At 42.3% G+C, this 19,689-nt stretch overlaps 1 protein-coding gene across 7 annotated transcripts in view; it reads left to right on the forward strand.

The window, feature by feature from the left end:
* APC (APC regulator of WNT signaling pathway) overlaps window positions 1-19,689 on the forward strand; it is a 150,581-nt gene that overhangs the window by 90,667 nt on the left and 40,225 nt on the right. For all 7 annotated transcript variants that reach the window (XM_056139043.1, XM_056139045.1, XM_056139048.1 and 4 more), the window contains one exon: window positions 8,813-8,917. In XM_056139043.1, the coding sequence (XP_055995018.1) occupies window positions 8,813-8,917 (105 nt within the window). The remainder of the gene's footprint in view (window positions 1-8,812; window positions 8,918-19,689) is intronic.

The raw sequence follows: 19,689 nt of genomic DNA on the forward strand, positions 1-19,689 counted from the left end.
TTAAATTTTTTTAGTTTTTGGTTTTTTGGATCACAACTGACAATGCTTAGGGGTTAGTGCTGCTAAGGAATCATTCCTGGCGGTGCCCTGAGGACCATATGGGATGTCGAGGGTTGAACCCATGTTGTCCTTGTGCAAGGCAAATGCCCTACCCACTGTACTATCACTCTGGCCCACCTCTGGCAGCTCTTAACTGTCTTGTAATGGATGAAATATTATAAACGTAAATGAAAAGATCAATTTTAAGGTTTTATATTATGTGATGCAAATTCTTTAAAATAATAACCAAGTATTAATAAAAACTATTTGGTATATTACCAAAAGAAAGATGCAGTGAGCCGGAGCACGCACTTCACACAAGGAGCCTGCTGTGACCCCAAGGTCTCATGACCTCAGCAAAGCCAAGTGGTCCAAATACTCCAGCTGTGACCCCGAGGCCTCATGGCCCCAGCACAGAACCAGCTGTGCCCTAGATATAAATAAACAGTATAAATCACCAGAACACCAGACATCTTTAAATTTTTTTCTAGTAAGAAATATCTGGGGCTGGAGAGATAATATAGCTGGCAAAGCGCTTGCCTTGCATGTTGTGTGCCCAGGTTTGATTCCCCGGCATCCAGTATGATCTCCCAAGCCCACCAGGAGTGATTCCCAAGTACAGTGCCCGGAGTAAGCCCTGAGTATTACCGGGTGTGGCCCAAACCCTCTAACACACCCTCTAAAAGAGAAAAGAAAGTGTCTAATGGAAATATATATCATTCAAAAAGAAAAAGGTTGTTGTTGTTGTTGTTGTTGTTGTTGTTGTTGTTGTTGGGCTGGAGCTATAGCACAGCTGTAGGGCATTTGCCTTGCACGCAGCCAACATGGCCAACCCGACTTTGATTCCTTTGCCCCTCTCGGAGAGCCTGGCAAGCTACCAAGAGTATCTCGCCCGCATGGCAGAGCCTGGCAAGCTACCCGTGATGTGTTCAATATGCCAAACACAGTAACAACAAAGTCTCCAATGGAGACGTTACTGGGCCCGCTCGAGCAAATCGATGAACAACGGGAGGACAGTGACAGTGACAGTTGTTCTTGTTTTTGAAAACTGGGTGGTATTAATAATAAGTCAAAGATGCATCTTTAAAGCATGAAAAGGAATATTCAGAGAGAAACAACATTCTTGGGAATTAAAGTTATGATGGTAGAAGTTAAAAAAAAACTCATTAGAGAAGTTAGAAAATAAAGTTCAGATAAAGTTGAACCAAAAGAAAACAAACTGGAAAATAAAGATTTTAAAAATCTAGGAGGATTAGATCCAAATAAAAAGTACCAGAGATAATGCAGAAATTAGAGGAAATAAATAAAAAATAGAGGAAATAAAACCAGTTTCTTTAGAATTGAAAAACCTTGTTTTTCAAATAAAATGGTCTCAGCATTATTTGATGCCACTAATAAAAATAATATTATCTGAAGCATAATAAAATTTGACATTACTGGGGATGAAAAGAAAATCCTGAAACATTCTAGAGAAGGCAGAGAAAACAAATTTATTTATTTATTTTTTTATTAGTGAAACACCATGAGGTACAGTTATAGACTTATAAATTTTTGTGCTTAGGTTTCAGTTATACAATGATCAAGTACCCATCCCTCCACCGGCGCCCATCTTCCACCACCTCGGGTCCCAGCATCCCTCCCACCCCCCATCCCCCCCATCCCACCCTGCCTCTGGGGCAGGGCATTCCCCCTTGTTCTCTGTTCTTTTGGGTCCTGTGTTTTGCAAGAATGGCAATCATGTTTGGTCTATAGTCTACTTTCAGCATGCTAGAGAAAACAAATTTTATACAACATCATTGAAACTGGGAAGTAAGGTAGCAATTTCTGAAATAAAAATCACAAAGAAAATTTACTTCAGTCCCTTTTTTCAGTCCCTGTTCCTGCACCACTGGGTTCTTCGGTTTAATCCAGTTTTGATACTTAACAAACTTGATTATGCACAGGCCCTCGTTGAAGGCAGGTCTCCCTCAGGATGGAAGAACTGTCTTCCCTCAGGTTCCTGCACAGTTCTGGACTTCTACAGCGCCTGCACTCTGGCTGGCTGGCTGGAAGTTACACTCGGAGAGGACACTGTAGTACAGCTCATCTGAAACACAGTGATCCTACGAGTTAGGAATCAAGTCTTCATAAGTTTGCCCCCTTCAGATGCCAGTCACAGAGCCCAAGTGTCCCCAAGTCTCTGCCTTTCTTCCCAGATGGCTTCAAATTCAGGACTTCCCATAAGCCTCCAGTTTCAGTACCTTACTAGAAAAGCTCGGTTTGCTTAGAATGGCCATTTTGATATAAAGGACTGGCAGGTAGAGCCGCGTGAGGACTAGATGATGCAGAACTTCTGCACACGCTCCCGAAACACAAAGCTTATCAGTAAATTTCAGTGCAAGTTAGGCACCGTGTCACATTTAAAGAGCCAAACTGTTTTGCTGTTTGAAATGTCTCTATTCCATTATTGTTCTATTAAGAATCAGAGGGAGAACCTAGAAGGTGGAGAAACCCAGAGATAGAATACTCATAAATTAGTTTATTGCAAGGCAGCAAGAAAAGGGTTCTGCCAATGTCTTTGCCATAAGCATGTGGCTCAGACACAACCTGCTCAGCCTGCTGTGGACTCTGCTCTGAGTTCGAATACTGGCATGATTCACTGTAGATGGTTAGAGATGCTCAAGAACAGTTTTCCCCTCTCTCAGTGTCCTTTCAGGCATGTCCTGGAGCTTGAGGAAGCTGGAACATAGCTTTTCATCCCAAGGAATTTGTTTCTGAACCCCTAGGCTGGGCTGTCACTAGTGCAGCAGTCCTGTACTTTTTTGCAATGTGAGAGGCCCTGGGTTTAATCCTTAGCACTGCAAAAACTGGGAGTGGGGGGAAGGAAAGGAGAGTCTAATGCAAAATACTCTCACAATTCGTTAATTAGGAGACAACCTAATCATTAGTATGCCAATAAATCAGACAATAGGAAACATTGGCAAGGATGTAAATTAATGTGTCATCGTACGCTTTAATGATACACTCAGTTGATAAACAGTGTGGCAGTCCTCAGAGTATTCACAAGTCACTGTGTGACGTAGCATTTCTACTCTTTGCCCAGTACAGGTGATAGAAAGCATATGTCCATGCACTAACATGACTATCATATCTGTACTACTCAGCGTTAACCACCAAAACCTAAGCAATGGAACTATTTCAGCTGTTGAATATAATACAGAATGTGTTACTTCCTCACACGGCAAAGCTGTTCAGCAGTAAAAAGGAGGAAATGACTGGTACAGCTACATGCAGGTACCTCGGTGAACATTAGGCTAAGGCATGAGCACCACTGCATGGCCCCAAAACTAAAAACATTAAAATAAACCGGACCCTTGTGTTCACATAATCCATGTATGAGTTATATCCAGGAAAGGTAAATGTGTATAAGGAGTTACCTGGCATTCCAGGTAGGCTCAAAGAGATCCTGTTGGAATGAGGAAAAGATGGTCTTAAAGTAGATGATGGTTGCCCACAGCAAACTTGCTAAGAATCACTGAATTGTACATCTTGTAGGTGAACTTTATGGTATAAATGCCTAAGTGAAAAATATGTTTTAGGAGCTACAGCAAAGTGCAGCACACCTGGGTTCCATCACCAGCACCCTAAGGATTCCCCAAGCTGCCAGGAGTGATCCCTGAGCACCACTGGATGTGACCTCAACACGTGTGTGTGTGTGTGTGTGTGTGTGTGTGTGTGTGTGTGTGTGTGTATTTTTAGTCAATTTGGGGGCCCTACCCAGTGTAATGTTGGAGGTCACTCCTGTGGTGCTGAGGGTGGGACCATGCCTGCCAGAGCTGTCTTTTGGGTACATGGGATAAGAGCTGTGGGGAGGAAGAATCTAAGTACAGATTTCTCCCAGTAGTCAGGGTTACCCCTGGCCCTGCAGTTCAGTCTTTTTTGAACTGTGCAGGCTGATCAGTAGCCTGGGGTCAGAACAGAACAAAGAGAAGTAAGAAAAGACAGAGGGGGCAGGGAGGTCATTAAAGGAGCATTAAGTGCTCTCCTGGGCTCTTGTCCACCCTCTAGCTTTCTGTTCACTAGATACTTAAGGCCAGAGATTCCCTCCCCGCCAAGTTGATAGTAGGCCCAAGGGGTGGGTTGGGGTGGGGTACACATTGTGCTTCTCATTGCCCTGTGCTCTCAGCCCTGGGGCAGCTCTTCACTGACCTGTCCTCTCTGTCTTTCCCTTCCTCTGCAGGAGCCCAGGAGGCCTGGCTCGGGAAGGTTCTGCCTGCCTTCTCGGCTGTCTTCTCAATGACTTGCTGCTCTGAAATCTTTTCTCAATTAGTGATCTTTTCTCTTCTGTTCACTTAAGCATGCTCAAATCTTACCTTTAAAAACAAAAAATGAGGAGCTGGAGCGATAGTACATTGGGTAGGGTGTTTGCTTTGCACGCGGCTAACCCGGGTTAGATTCCCAGCATCTCATATCATCCCCCAAGAACGGCCAGGAGTAATTTCCGAGTGTAGCGCCAGAAGTAATCCCCTGAGCATAGCTGGGTGTGACCCAAAAAGAAAAAAAACAACAAAACTTCAACGTTATCACTGCCAATCTTTTTTTTTTTAATTTAATTTTATGAAAGCACTATGATTTACAGTTATAACTGAGTTTCAGGCATACACTGTTCATCCCACCACCACTGTCAACTTTGTTCCCCGCCCCCCATTGTCCTCTGGCTCTCTTTCCCCAACCCCATCCCCTCCCCTCCCCACCTGCCCTCTCCACAGGCACCCTTTTAAGTGCAGTTGTTAAAGTTTGGGTCTCTTGGCTTCAGTGTTGTGGACTCTGTGGTTTGGATATTTTTCTCTAGCATTTCTTACCCCACCTTTGTACCTGAACCCTTTTACCCTGCCCCATTGCTTCTCATCTATCTCTGCTCTTCCCCTCCCCATATTCATTGTCTTTCCTTCTTCCTATACTTTGGAATCAGGGGTGATCTGGGCATCCCCCTTTAGACCATTGCATTTCTTCATCCAGTCATTCTAAATACCACAAATAATTATTCTGTGTTTGTCTGTTTTTCTGACTTCACTTAACATGTTATCTTCCAGTTCCATCCAGGTTGCTGTGAATTGCATGATTTCATCCTTCCTCACAGCTGTGTGGTTTTCCATTGTGTATACATACCACATCTTCATGATACACTCATCTGTCATTGAACAAATCCAAATCTTAGCTATTGTACTGAGTGCTGCAATGAATTATGGTGTGCATACATTCTTTTTTGAATGAATGTTTTTCTGTCCTGGGGATAGATGTCCAAAAGAGGAATTGCCAGATCATATGGGAGCTCAGTTCTGAGTTTATTAAGAAACCTCCATACTTAGGAGTTGAACCAGATAGCATTCTCACTAGCAGTAGATAACAGTTTCTTTTTTTACCACCAACAGAGATTGCCCAGTATTTCTGATATGTGCCATTCCCACTGGTGTGAGACTCACCTCAACTCTTTTTTCTTTATTTCACCTCCTCTCCCTCTCTTAGTCCTCCCTGCAAAGATGTTTCTAGACTCGAGTGTTTATTTCTTCCCTGCTTTTCACTCAACACATACCAGTATAATCCTGCTCCAGTAATCGATGACTTTTATGTTATTAATTAATTCACATTTTCCATTTCACTTTGACACAGTCCACATTTTTTTAGTACTTCATGTTGCCAAAATCTTCTTGAATCTGTGACAATGCTGATTTTGGTTTCTCCCACCTCTTCAGCAGTTCTCAAGTTCATATTCCTTTAGACAACAATTTTAGGCATTCGTTCCTTAAGGCTTATTTATCTTTATTCTGTGTTTCCCTAAGATTACAGCTTCGTACTGGTTCCCAAATTTATTTTCTGGTCCTGAGCTCCAGAATCTAAGATGTATGCTTGCATCCCACTGAGGTATTTCAGGGATACTTTAAATCATATCAAAAGCATAATTAATGTTTTTCTAATGATCTCCCAAGCCCTCCTTGTCCCTCCATGCTAAAACAAACTTCATCCTTCTGTGTATTGCTTGTTTCTGTGAGTGGCAGCATTATTTTTTTATTTGTGTTCACTGAAGGCCAAAGAAGTAGCTCTTGACCCCAGATCTTTTCCCCACTCACTAACTAGGTTCGTCTCTCACCATCTCCTTCCAGTTTGCATCTAAGTTTTCATTCTTTGATCTCCATCACTATTTCCATCCTACATACATTAATGCACTAGCCTCCAAAACTTGTCTGTACTTCCTCACTATGACCATTTATAGTTCTAATATAAATCCATTACCATGCAAGTCTCCCTATATTAGTGTTAATTATGTGGGAGCAAAAGTGACATCTGAGAATAACACTGAAATTCAAAAAAAATCCGTCCAGTTTTCCCCATCGTTCTCTCCTCCTGTCCACACCATGACGTAGTGCTTCTTCCCGTCCAGGGTTCTGTGCATCTGATCCTCTATTTGCCTCCAGCCTCTCTTCCAGGCCCACTTACCTTTCCTGGAAGACCAGTTTATTTGGCAGTCTTTTGGCCAAACTGTCCCTCCAGTCAGAGCACTCCCCACACTCCTGGTCCCTGTGATACTCCTGTAGATATCTCCATAGCACTTTGTGCCTGGCTTCCAGAAAATAGGTCAAAGTTTTAGCTTCACTGTTACTAATCTCAGTTAGCAGCAGCCGATTTTCCCAGCATTGTACTCCTCAGCATCTCTTACAGTAAGCACACAGCAGGCTCTCAGGAATTGCCTCTACATTGGCACTCTTAATTATGTCAGCATCAAATCTTAACGAGTTTTGTGGTCTTTGATTACTTTGTCACAAGGTTGACTTGGTCTCTAGATTGGCATTTGTTGGTTTTGCTAAACTTACAGTGTGTTGAAGTTTTTAAATTACTGGACCACTCACTTTTGCTTAAATATAATCATTTATTGATGTCATGTTATTTGTAAATTAATTTTTAAGACACATTTAAGTGGTAGGAGCACTTGATATGTAAGAAATCTCAGTGTGAACCCTTTGTGAATATTATCTAATATTTTGTGAATATTGTGTGTGAATACCCACGTTATGCCAAAAATTTTTTAGGGTAATGTTTTCCTAGAGCAAGCCTCTTTTTTTTTTCTCTCTCTCTCTTGTTTTCAGTGTTGAGGCCATACCTGGGGGTCCTCACGGGTTACTCCTGGCTCTGTGCTCAGGAATCACTCCTGGCAGGACCCTGAGGACCATATGAGATGGTGGGAATTGAACCTGGGTCGGCCACAAGTGAGGCAAGTGTCCTCCCCACTGTACTATAGATCTGACCCTCACTTTTAACTATTTCTATGAAGCCCAGAGCCCCAGAAGCTGGAACATGTGCTCTGGATATAGGAGGCGAGGATCAAGCCCAGCGCAGAGCCACTAGTGGGCCCAACACTGCTGGGTACACCCCTAAAACAAAACAAATCAAAGATCATGAGAAAAGTGTTTGGGACCCAAGATAGCTCTGCCGGTCTCTTTTGAAAAGGCATTTTTTGGTTTTCATACTAGAATCTGTTCGTTTTGTCTGACTTAGCAAAAGTTGCACATCTGTGTTTTATGTGCAGATTCACTAAAGCCCAGGACGTGTGTAAGCATAGGGAGTTTCCTGCTGCATGTGGAGCCTCGTGCCCCTCCAAGACACTGTGTTAGCACATGTTGGCTTCTGTTGACTTCTCTTCCTGAGAGGTGTAAGCTCCACCACCTTCAAAACCCACCCTGCCAAGTCCATGTTTTGTTCCAGGCAACCATGTGTTGGAGTGGGGGGGGTTGTGATGGTTTTCTTTCCTTGGGGGCTTTCCTTGGGGGGAGTGACAGAAAGTAGAATACCGTGAGCTTAGCAGAATTTCTGTTTCTGTTCCACCAGGAAGGGGCAGCTGCATCCCCCAACACACACACACACAAACACATACACACGCACCTCCTCCCACATTCTCCCCGCTTCAGACTGAATAGCTAGCCGGCTCCTGACCATAAACAGAATTTTAAAACCAGCCAAAGAGCTGGAAACTACTAGGCATTTGGTAAGAATTTTTGAAATTGAAAAACTTGACGCAAACTGCAGAGCAGGGAGAAATCAGAAGAAAATTAAGAGTCAAGGGTGACAGGGGGAGACACCTGTCTTGGCCAGAATGTGTAGGTCTGTTGCTGGGGACTTTGGGGTGGGGTGTGTGGACTTTTGAAAAGGCTGAGCGATGGGAGTGGCTGCTGTATTCCTGACCTTTTCCCAAAGCCATCCCCATTTGCTTAGATTGTCCGTTACATGGGGACCAAGGGGGAGGGTATACAAGGCGGGGCATGCCACTGCCCAGAAACCTGTTTCCTTCCTCAAGATATTCAGGAATCAATAGGCATACTTCTTAGGTTCTTTTCTCCTGGAGAAATAAATCTACAACACTATCTCTTTATTCCCAAAACAAAGGAAGTTAGACCTCACAGAAATCTTCCGGATCTCTCAATTCTTACAAAGGCAGTCATCTTTTTCCTATCCTACACTCAAAAGGAAGCAAAATTTTAAAACTAATTCAGTTCATTTGATTTTTTTTCCCCCACTTAAAAGCATAAAAGTAAGAAACAACCTGACAGAAAGCACATATAGTCATGACATTTCCCCGGCTCCTATGGCACACAGATGGCCACAGTGCAGACACTTTGGTGTATAATGCACAGTGTATGGCCTTGTGCTCCATGCTTGCATTTGGAGTGTTAGAATGGTAACAGGAACTGCTGTGCAGGAGGCAGGAGCCATTTCTCTGGGTGACTGTGTCTCCTCTTACCAGAGACCAGCTCAGCACAAGCATGAAAATGGCTCGCAGGAAGCAGAACGGCAGAGTGAAGGCCAGGGAGTGGTAGACGTCAGCATGGCAGCTTCTGGCAGTGGGCAGGTAAGTCACAGCAGTGGCCTTGCACTTGGTCATTCTTCAGGGGCATGGGTGGCTCTGAGCATGGGCTGTAAGCCATTTGTTTTCCTTTTCACTCTTCACTATCCAGACTAATTTTCTATCAAAATGCTGGTTTGGTCACGTGTGAACAGTTCAAGTTTTGTAAGTATATTTTATAGTCCTAAATTGTGTGTTTTTGTTATAATCTAAAACTATTAGTAATTAGAATTTTGGTTTTGAAAAATAAACTGCCCCTTATTTGGCATGTAAGTGATTTGACCAGATTTGCTTATTTTCTGAGGCATTCTTTGTAAAGATGAAGCTGTGCTTTTAAAAATGATTGTAAGGGGGTATGGTGCCACCAGCAGGTCAATCTTTGAGGAGAGTGCATCAGCAGCCTGATGGTGCCTTCAGACTTCCTGATACCCCAAAATTGCAGCTGTGCCTCTTTGGCCAGACCTCAAAAACTTGGGGCAAAGTTTACCAAGAAAGTAAACAGCCAAAAGTTAGGTATGTGGGAGACATACCCACAAACCACCTCCGGCTCAGGTATATAATTGGAGGCAAGGCCTCTCTGGTTCCTGATCAAACTGCTTAATGGCCATAATCCCAGAGTCTCAGAGACAAATCTCAGAACCCAGCGGCTTTTGGCAGAGATGCATCCAGTCTCTGCAATGGGTTACTGGCACCGGACCACCCCAGGGGGGAAAGAATGTTGTCCCTCCACCTGCTCCCCCTTGGCGGCTCAGCCATCTTCCAGAGGCCATTGGACAGTCAGGTTTGAGTCCACAGTAACAAGACCTGCGGGGCATCACGGGATGAGGGTGGAGCCAGCCCTTTCCTCCCCACCCCAACAAGATTCCTTGTTTCCGCTCATGAACGGCCTCTCTGGCTCCTGATCAAGCTGTTTAACGGCCATGATCCAGGAGACTCAGGAACAAATCTTGAAACCCAGCAGGTTTGGCAGAAATCCCTCCAGATTTAAGTGTTAAAATTTTGGAATTCCAAAATTGCACAGCCACTACAGCCGCGTGACATCATATGTTATTCATAACCAGCAATAGAAAACAAATTGTCTACTGTCGCCTTTTCGGCAGATCTGAGTATTGGGGTAAAATCCCAAATAATAATGGTGGGTGTGGTGTCAAAATATTGAATGTAATCAAAATAGAGAGAAAGTAATGTGGAAATCATCTGCCCCACAGGTAGGGGGAGGGTGTGGAATGGGGGTATACTGGGGTCTTTGGTGGTTAAGAATGTGCACTGGTGAAGGTACAGGTGTTTCATTGTATGACTGAGACTTAAACCCAAAAACTTTATAACTGCTCTCACGGTGATTCAATAAATAAAATTATAAAAAAGGGGAAAAAAGTAAGGTGGAGTTCATACTCAATTCAATCAGCCTAATCAATGGCTGAATAAATAGCAATACTCCTACATATAGAAAAATAATAATAAAAATAAAAATGATTGTAAGAACTTTGTTGTAGTTTGTGTTTTCCATTTCATATTAAAATTGCATATATTTGGAAATTTTAATCACTTGGGTTTTTTGTTTGTTTTTTGGCCTACATCTGGTGGTGCTTAAGACTTATTTCTGGCTTTATGCTCAGGGATCACTCTTGAAGGGTTCAGGGGGCCATATATGGTGCCAGGGATTGAACTGGGAACAGCTATATACAGACAAGTACCCTGCCCTCTGTACTATTGCTCTGGCCTGGAAATTTTAATCTTTTCAATGAAAAAAAATCACTCAGCCACAATGGTCTAAATCATGTTTAACTATACATTTTTAGCTAAATTATAAAAATCAACTTATTTAAAAAAAAAAAAAGCAAAACCCCATAGAGCTGTTGTTATTTTGCCACCAAGTTTTATTAGAATATATTCTATCCTAAGTATGATAAAAAACTATTTTAAATACAATTTCACCACGTTGGTTTTAAGATAATTATCCTTAATGATAATCCTTTACTGTCTGTAAGGTTATTTCTCATGATATTTCTATCACTGTATCACTGTATCAGTGTCATCCCATTGTTCATCAGTTTGCTTAAGCAGGCGCCAGTAACATCTCCATTAGTCCCTGTCACATGCTGTTGTAGCCTGATGGCATATTGGGGGTTCTTTCAGGGTGAGGGGAATGAGGACCATCAGTGTTACTGTTTTTGGCATATCAAGTACGCCACGGATAGCTTGCCAGGCTCTGCCATGTGGGTGAGATACTCTCAGTAGCTTGCCAGGCTCTCCGAGAGGGATGGAGGCTTTTGGGGCAGCCTCTAATCACCTTTACAGGTGTTCCAAGTCACGCATATATGCAGACAGGTTACTCTCGATAGCCTGCCAGGTTCTCTTTGAGCGAGAACTAGACAATAAGAGGTTGCACTTCCAGGAGCTTGGTTTTATATTCTCTGGATCTTGGCCATTGATGGGATTACACGGCAGTTGGTGGGTGTAACAGTATAGCTACTGGAAGATGGGGTATCTGAGTGGAGAAGGCCCAGTCCTGATCCAAGGAGGCTTGGAGATCTCAGCCCCAGGTCCCACACACCTGGGTTCCTCTGCTGGTTCCTTCATGAGTGAGGCTCGACTGAGAGTGTGGAGAGTGATCTTAGCTTGGAAGTGGCTGGGTTCCAGAGGTCTGCAGCTCCTGGGGCTCTGCTCGGGGCGGGGAGGGAAACTCAACCCGCCCCCCTCCAAGTGGCCACAGTGAGGACAGCCAGGCACAGGGCAGGAGACCTTGCATTGTTCTCTTTGGGAGCTTGTTTTTATAGTCTCTGGATTTTGGCCATTGATGGGATTATTTGTGATATTTCTAAAATTTAAAAAAAAAAATTAAAAGTCTTTTTTAGCTTGGGGCTGGAGCAATAGCACAGCGGGTAGGGCTTTTGTCTTGCATGCAACTGACCCGAGTTCGATTCCCAGCATCGCATATGGTCCCCTGAGCATCACCGTGTGTGACCCAAAAAAAAAAAGTTTTTCTTAGCTTATTAAAGTATAAAATGAAGACCCAAGGAAGTAGGCCAGCAGGTCAGGCCTGCAGAGGCCCTCCCCAAGCATGACCACCACCAGGCGACTTGGGTTTGGGGGCCACACCCGGCGGTCCACAAGGCTTACTCCTTGCTCTGCTTTCAGGAATCACTCCTGGCAGTGCTTAGGGGACCCTGTGGATGCTGAGGGTCAAACCCAGTTCTGCTGTTTGCAAGGCAATCACTGTACTATCGCTCCTTCCCAGGTGTGATATCTGAGCAGAGAGCCAGTGGTAAGCCCTGAGCACTGCCAGATATATACCCCACCCCAAACAATAATAAAATAAAGAGTACAACTTAATATGTCTTCTGTGTAAGTCTCTGATTTTACTATGCCAAAACAGAGTGCCCATTGCACTGTCGATCATCAGCATTGTGTTGGGAAACAAAACTCTGTTGGGTGAGTCAGGACAAATGGCGTTATACTTAAGAATTCGTCTGAGTTCTTTCTTCGTCTGATTTAGGGTATTATTTGGGAAGTTGATGTGTTTCTACATAAATATACCAAGAGGAAATATTCTTTGCTTATTTATAGATCTAATCTGTTAGTTGTGTGGGTCATGCCCAGTCAGTTATAACATACTGTAAAGCCTTCCTTATCCAACATGCTGGATCACTTGATCACTTGATACCCCGTTATTCATCAATTTATTCAAGCGGGTGCCAGTAACGTCTCCATTCATCCCTCTTGCAAGCTAGCGTAGCCCAGTGGAATCTGCTCGTTCTAGGAACATGCAGAGACTCAAACCAATCATTTAGGGTCTTGACGAAGAAGTCTGACCATCTTGTAGGTGGGCATCCACGTGATCTTTTGACGTCTCATGGAATCCAGTCAGTAATGGCTCTAGTCCAGCTGGATATCCTTAAAAAAAAAATTCTAAAATTTGAAGGTGGGGCAATGTGGGGCACAGAGGCCTAACAGGGTAACTCAGGGCTGTGTACCAGGGCAGGAATCCGAGTTATCAAGGCAAATGCCTTAACCCCTGTACTATCTCTCTCTGGCCCTAGGAAATTATCATCTAGGACCTGGAATAGAGCCCTGCAGTGGAGCACCTGCCTTGTATGTGTGGAGCCCTGTGTTCAATCCTCTGGTTTTATTGAACCAGCACCACAAAAATAATAAATATTAGGTGGCTGTTGTGCTTCTTAACTGTAGCACTGTAGCACTGTCCTCCCATTGTTCATTGATTTGCTCGAGCGAGCACCAATAACGTCTCCATTGTGAGACTTGTTGTTACTGTTTTTGGCATATTGAATACACCGCGGGGAGCTTGCTAGGCTATGTCATGCAGGCAGGATACTCTCAGTAGCTTGCCGGGCTCTCCGAGAATCAGAAGTAATTCTAAGTAGATCATACTGGCTGAATATCAAAGTAAAAACTATTAAAATAGGAAAATACTAAATTATAGGCAGAATGTTTATAATGAAATAGGTAAGAAATGACCAAAAAATGCTTTTCAACATTACAAGACTATGAAAAGTAAAAGTCACATTAATTGCAGATATGACAAGAAAAGAATTAAAATGCGTGAAGAATACTTTTCTTTTTTTTTGCTTTTTGGGTCACACCCAGAGGTGCACAGGGGTCACTCCTGGCTCATGAACTTAGGAATTACTCCAGGCGGTGCTCAGGGGACCATATAGGACACTAGGATTCGAACTGGGGTTGGTCGCGTGCAAGGCAAATGCCCTACCTGCTGTGCTATCACTCCAGCCCCATCATGAAGAATACTTTTTAAAACAACTTTTCAACAAACATGGGCAAAGGGCATGAATAGGGAATTAAAAGAGAAGTAAAAGTGATTTGTAGATATACATAAGGTGATCACTGTGTACATAAAGTACAGCTAAAATAAGGTTTATTTGGAGGTCACTGATTTAGCAGAAATCAATAACAGTATCAATAAGGTTAAGTTATGAGTCACTCATGCTGCTTTTAGTTGAGTGAAACAATAAGCAGAAATATTAATCTTTTTCTGAAAACAAAAAAGCCAACAATTTTGTAATGAGTATCAAAATTTATACCATTCCTGCCCTGTGGTTCCTCATTGCAATGTCTGAGGTTCATGCTAATGAGTTCTCAGATGTTTGAAGAAATTTAGTATATTAGTAAAATTAGTAAGGTAAAAGTAAAGTAAAGGCCCTCCCGTTGATCATCGATTTGCTCGAGCAGGCCCAGTAACGTCTCCATTGGAGACTTTGTTGTTACTGTGTTTGGCATATCGAATATGTCACGGGGAGCTTGCCAGGCCCTGCTGTGCGGGCGAGATACTCTCAGTAGCTTGCCGGGCTCTCCAAGAGGGGCGGAGGAATCGAACTCAGGTCGGCCATGTAGGCTGCGTGTAAGGCAAATGCCCTACCAATGTGCTATCGCTCCAGCCCTAATAGTAAAATTAGAAATAACCTAAATATACTTTTTAAATCAATGATTGTTTAAATTATCAGTCAGCCAAAGAACTGATAATGACTTCAGTCAGCTGGTCTTGATGAAATCAGTGTATCCCATTATCTGGCTGAGACATTAACATTGGACAGCTAACAAATTCTCATGATGAGAATTGCATGCAATGAGTCCTTGACACAGTCCCTGATACTGATACCTGGAGAGATTGTCTTATACGCAGCTGACCCTTGCTCTGTGCCCAGCGCCCAGTGCAGTGCCCCCAAACCCACAGGAGTGAGCTCTGAGCACTACCAGGTGTGACCCCCAAACAGAAACAACAACCTAAAGTAGCAGTTATTCCTGTTATCAGTAGGTTTCATTTTTAAATGAATAAAGATCTGTGCCACATACTGTATTTAATGCTAGAAATAAAGAAAAGGACAGATAGTCTTGGATTTGTAAAACTTACTTGCAAATGCTAAAACTTACTCACTACATCTCTGCTGATGTAAGATACCTAACTTCTGTTTTAATCTTGAGCATTGCCTTTTCTGATTATAGAAATATCATAACATTTATATTATTAAGCATTTGTTTTGTGATTTTCATTGTATTATGATCACAGTGATACTGCTCTAAAACAGTTATGATCATCACTTGTTTGTTTAAGCCAGAGGCTCTCAAACTTAAGTTTGTCCTGCTTCCCTCTTTTCCTTTCTTTCTTGTGGTAGGGGAGGATTTTGTGTCAAAACGAGTTGTGCCAGGGTTTCTCCTAGCCTGGTGTTGTGGGACCATATGAGGTGCCAGGGATGAAACTAACTGCATGCAAAATTAGTGCCTTAACCCTTGTCCTATTTCTCTGACCTTCAATTGTACCTTTTTTCAGAAAAAATTACTCAGCATCCCCTGGAAATCTTCATTCTTTAAGAAAAAAACCACAAAGCACCCCACAATAGCAGCAAAGGTTACTGCTGCTCCCTGACCCCCATTTTCCCAGCCGCCACCTCTAACCCCTATAGTTGGCCATAGAAAGACTCAGGTGTCCGGTGAGCACCACCACTTCCAGGGCTCACTCTGGGGTTGACTGCATGCAAGATGATTACTGTGACTCAAAGGTGTGTGTGTGTGTGTGTGTGTGTGTGTGTGTGTGTGTGTGTGTGTGATCACCATGATAGATAGTATTGTTTCATGCAATGTCTCAGCACCACATCCTCCACCAGTTTCCACCCCATAAAATCATGTTTGTTTGTTTTTTTGAATCACCATGAGATACAGTTACAAAGCTTTCATGTTTGAGTTTCAGTTATACAATGATCGAATACCCATCCCTCCACCAATGTACATTCCCCACCACCAATGTCCCCAGTATCCCCCACATCTCACCCCTCCCCCTGCCTCCATGGCAGACAATACCCCATATTCTCTCTCTACTTTGGGGCATTATGGTTTGCAATACAGATACTGAGAAACTATCACGTTTGATATTTTCAATACACGTCTTCTATTCCGAACCATCCCTTCAACCCTCATGGACTTAGTGATCCCTTCTCTATTCCAGCTGCCTTCTCCCCCAGCTCATGAGGGGCAGGCTTCCAACCATGGAGCAATATTCCTGGCTTTGTCTCTATTGCCCTTGGGTATCAGTCTCATGTTATTTTATATTCCACAGATGAGTGCAGTCCTTCTATGTCTGTCCCTCTCTTTCTGACTCATTTCATTTAGCATGATACTCTCCATGACAATCCACTTACAAGCAAACTTCATGACTTCATCTTTCCTAACAGCTGCATAGTATTCCATTGTGTAGATGTACCAAAGTTTCTTTAACCAGTCGTCTGTTCTCAGGCACCCGGATTGTTTCTAGATTCTATCTATTATGTACAGTGCTGCAGTGAACATACAGTGAACATGCAGTGAACATGCAGGTATCATTTTTACTGTGCTTTTTTGCACCCCCAGAATATATTCCCAGAAGTGGTAATGCAGGGTCATATGAAAACTCAATTTCTAGTTTTTTGAGGAATGTCCATATTGTTTTCCAAGAAGGCTGTATCAGTCAGCATTCCCACCAACAATGAAAGAGCATCCCTTTCTCCCCACATCCACACAAGCACTGGTTGTTTTTGTTCTTTTTGGCCAGTCTCTTTGGTGTGAGCTGATATCTCATTGTTGTTTCGATTTGCATCTCCCTGATTATTAGCAATATAGAGGATTTTTTCATGTGCCTTTTTGCCATTTGTGTTTCTTTTATGAGGAAGCTTCTGTTCATTTCTTCTCCCCATTTTATGATAGGGTTGGAGGTTTTTTTCTTGTGTAGTTCTACTAGTATAACTATACTAGTGTAGTTATACTAGTTCTACTTGTATATCCTGAATATTAACCCCTATTCAGATGAATATTGGGTAAATATTCTTTCCCATTCCATGGGCTCTCTCTGTAATTTGGTCACTGTGTCCTTTGAGGTGCAGAGCCTAAGAAGCTTCTAAGAAGTTTAATGTAATCACATTTAAACTATAAAATATTTTTACAGCAATTGCCATACTGTTATTTTAGAGGCTGCCCCAGTTTATGGCCCAGGACACAGTATCCGAGTTGCTTTTTCTCTACATCCTCACTAAGATTTATCCCATCTTTTTTATACAGGCCATTCTCTCTATTGTTACATGTCTTCTGTTATTTTGATCTACAAAGTGATACTGAGCATTTTTTCCATATATATCTGGGCCTTCTGTATCTCTTCTTTAAAGATGTGTCTGTTTATGTCATTTGCCCAGTTCTTTTTTAGTTAAGTTGCTTGTTTTTATTGTTTTGCGGTGTTTGATCTCTGAATTTATTTTGTATAGCAGTGCATAGGCCTCATTTGCTAGGTTTCTGTGCTATGTCAAAGACTTTAGTTTCCTTATTCTTGCTTTTGTTTCCCTTGTGGGAGCTGTCTCCAAACATCTCTAAGCTTGTAAGCTTCTAGAAAATATTCCCTCTGTTGTTTTTTTTCCTTTATGTATTTATGATTTGCGGCTAATATCTCTAATCGATTTTGAGTCATTTTTGTATACAGTGTTAGTGATCTGATTTTATTTTTTGAAGATTAGATGTCCACATCTAATGTCTATATGTTTTGGTTTGTTTCCTGGCTCTTATTCTGTTCCATTATTCTGTGAGCTCCTTTTTTCCTTTAAATGCCATCTGGTTTAATTACTAAAGCTTTGTTAACAAATTTAAATGAGAGACCATGATCCATTTTTCTTCTGTTCTCCAAGAAATGCTTCGGCTCTTTGAGGTTTTTATGGTTTGTACAGGTTTTAGAATTGTTTGTTCGAGGTACTTTCTTGAAAAATGCCATTGGTTGGGGCTGGAGCAATAGCACAGTGGGTAGGATGTTTGCCTTGCACGCGGCCAACCCGGGTTCGATTCCCAGCATCCCATAGGGTCCCCCGAGCAAAGCCAGGAGTAATTCCTGAGTGCATGAGCCAGGAGTAACCCCTGTACAACACCAGGTGTGACCCAAAAAGCAAAAAAAAATGCCATTGGTTTCTTGAGGAAATTACGTTGACTCTGAAGTTTGCCTTAGTAAGATGGGTGTTTAAAACAATTTATTCTTTAGTTCATGAGCATGGAATGCCTTTTCATTTCTCTATGTATCTCATTTCCTTCATTAGGGCGTACTAGTCTCAGTGTGTGAGACTTTCACCCTCCTACTCCCAGGTCTTTCTACCTTATTTGATCCATATAGTGAGATTACTTTCCTAGTTCTCCTTTCTATCCAACTCATTGTTTGCATAAAGAAACGCTACTTACAGATTTATTGGTAGATGTTGTATATCCTGCTGTTTTACCAAACTCATTATTTCTATTTTGTTTCTGGGTTTATTTTTGGTGGAGACTGCCTAATACTAAGTTTTCCACAAATAGTAATTATTTTACTTCTTTTCTAATATGGATTCCTTTTATGTCCCCGTCCTCCTTTATGGCTCTATCTAGAACTTCCAGATAGATCTGATATTTTTGTTTCAGTTAGAATTAACAGTGTGCTTATCATATATGGCCAGTGTCACGCTCATGTCTCCTACTTCTGTCCCATTTCACTGAGGTGGGTTTTCTTTTTTGTTTTTTGTTTGTTTTGCTTTTTGGGTCACACCCGGCAATGCACAGGGGTTACTCCTGGCTCTGCACTCAGAAATTACTCCTGGTGTTGTTCGGGGGACCCTATGGGATTCCGGGGATCAAACTCTTGTGGCTGCGTGCAAGGCAAATGCCCTACCCACTGTACTGTCACTCCAGCCCAACTGAGGTATTTTTTTAAATCACATATGGATGCCCAAAAAGTTCTGTTCATTGAGATTGGTTAATGTATTGTATAATGTAATGTATTGTTAAAGTATCTTTAACTTACAGGTTTCTATTTTGTCTCTTTTTTCCTTGGTATTATTGAGGAATCAGATTTTTTTTCTTTTTCTGGACGGTGGTGATGTTGTTGCTGATGTGTGTGGGGCTTTCCCCCCTCCCCCCAGTAGTGACCCCGGGCCCTGCCATGCTGAGTCTTATGGGTCTCTTGGGTCTTCTTTGACCTGTCTTCTCTGCTCTGCATTTTCTCTGCTTGAATAGTTGGATCCAGAGTAGGTCGCCTATTTCTGTGGGCGCTGGTATGAGGAAGAGGCAGGAACTTCCCGGCCAACACCGTGATCTTGGAAAGCACATCCTGTCTTGTTGCCTTTCTTCTCATGGTCTTGGAAAGCACATCCTGTCTTGTTGAGTTTCTTCTCATGCTCCTTGCTGATAGAGCTGATACTACAGCTTTTTTCACGGGATTCATAAAATTAACTGGAGTGCTAGACAAAGGGTGATTTCTCATTTAATTTTTGATATTTCCCACCTGCTATTTGAGTGTTCATTGCTTTTACTGTTCGATTGGAAGGCAAATGCTCCTTCCCTGTGCCCAGTTCACAGTGCTGGTGAAGGTGCCTTCCTTGAGGAAAGAGTCCGTCCACCTTTCCTCCTGAAGGAAGCAAGCACCAGGATAGAAAATAGTGTGACTGAAACGAATTCTTTCCTGATTCCTCCCCTCAGCAGACTTTGAGACATTTGTGCTAAATTGAAAGTAGATATTTTTAAATGAATAAAAGGCAAAGAAGACAAAAGTTGTAAAAGTAATTACTTTTATTTGGAGAGTATTTATTCTACTAACTGTTTATTCTACTACCCTGTCCCCAGCCCATGTCACTCTATTATTTAACATTTTCTCATTTTTTCCAGCCCATTTTCACTCTGTGACTAACATCCTCCCACTTTTTTTATTTCAATCTAGAATTCATTCATCAGTATTATCTGTTTAAGTAAGCATTTGCCAAGACAGTTTTAAACCCTAG

Source organism: Sorex fumeus, unplaced genomic scaffold (genome assembly GCF_029834395.1).
Source record: "Sorex fumeus unplaced genomic scaffold, SorFum_2.1 ptg000131l, whole genome shotgun sequence".
Lineage (NCBI taxonomy): Eukaryota > Metazoa > Chordata > Mammalia > Eulipotyphla > Soricidae > Sorex > Sorex fumeus.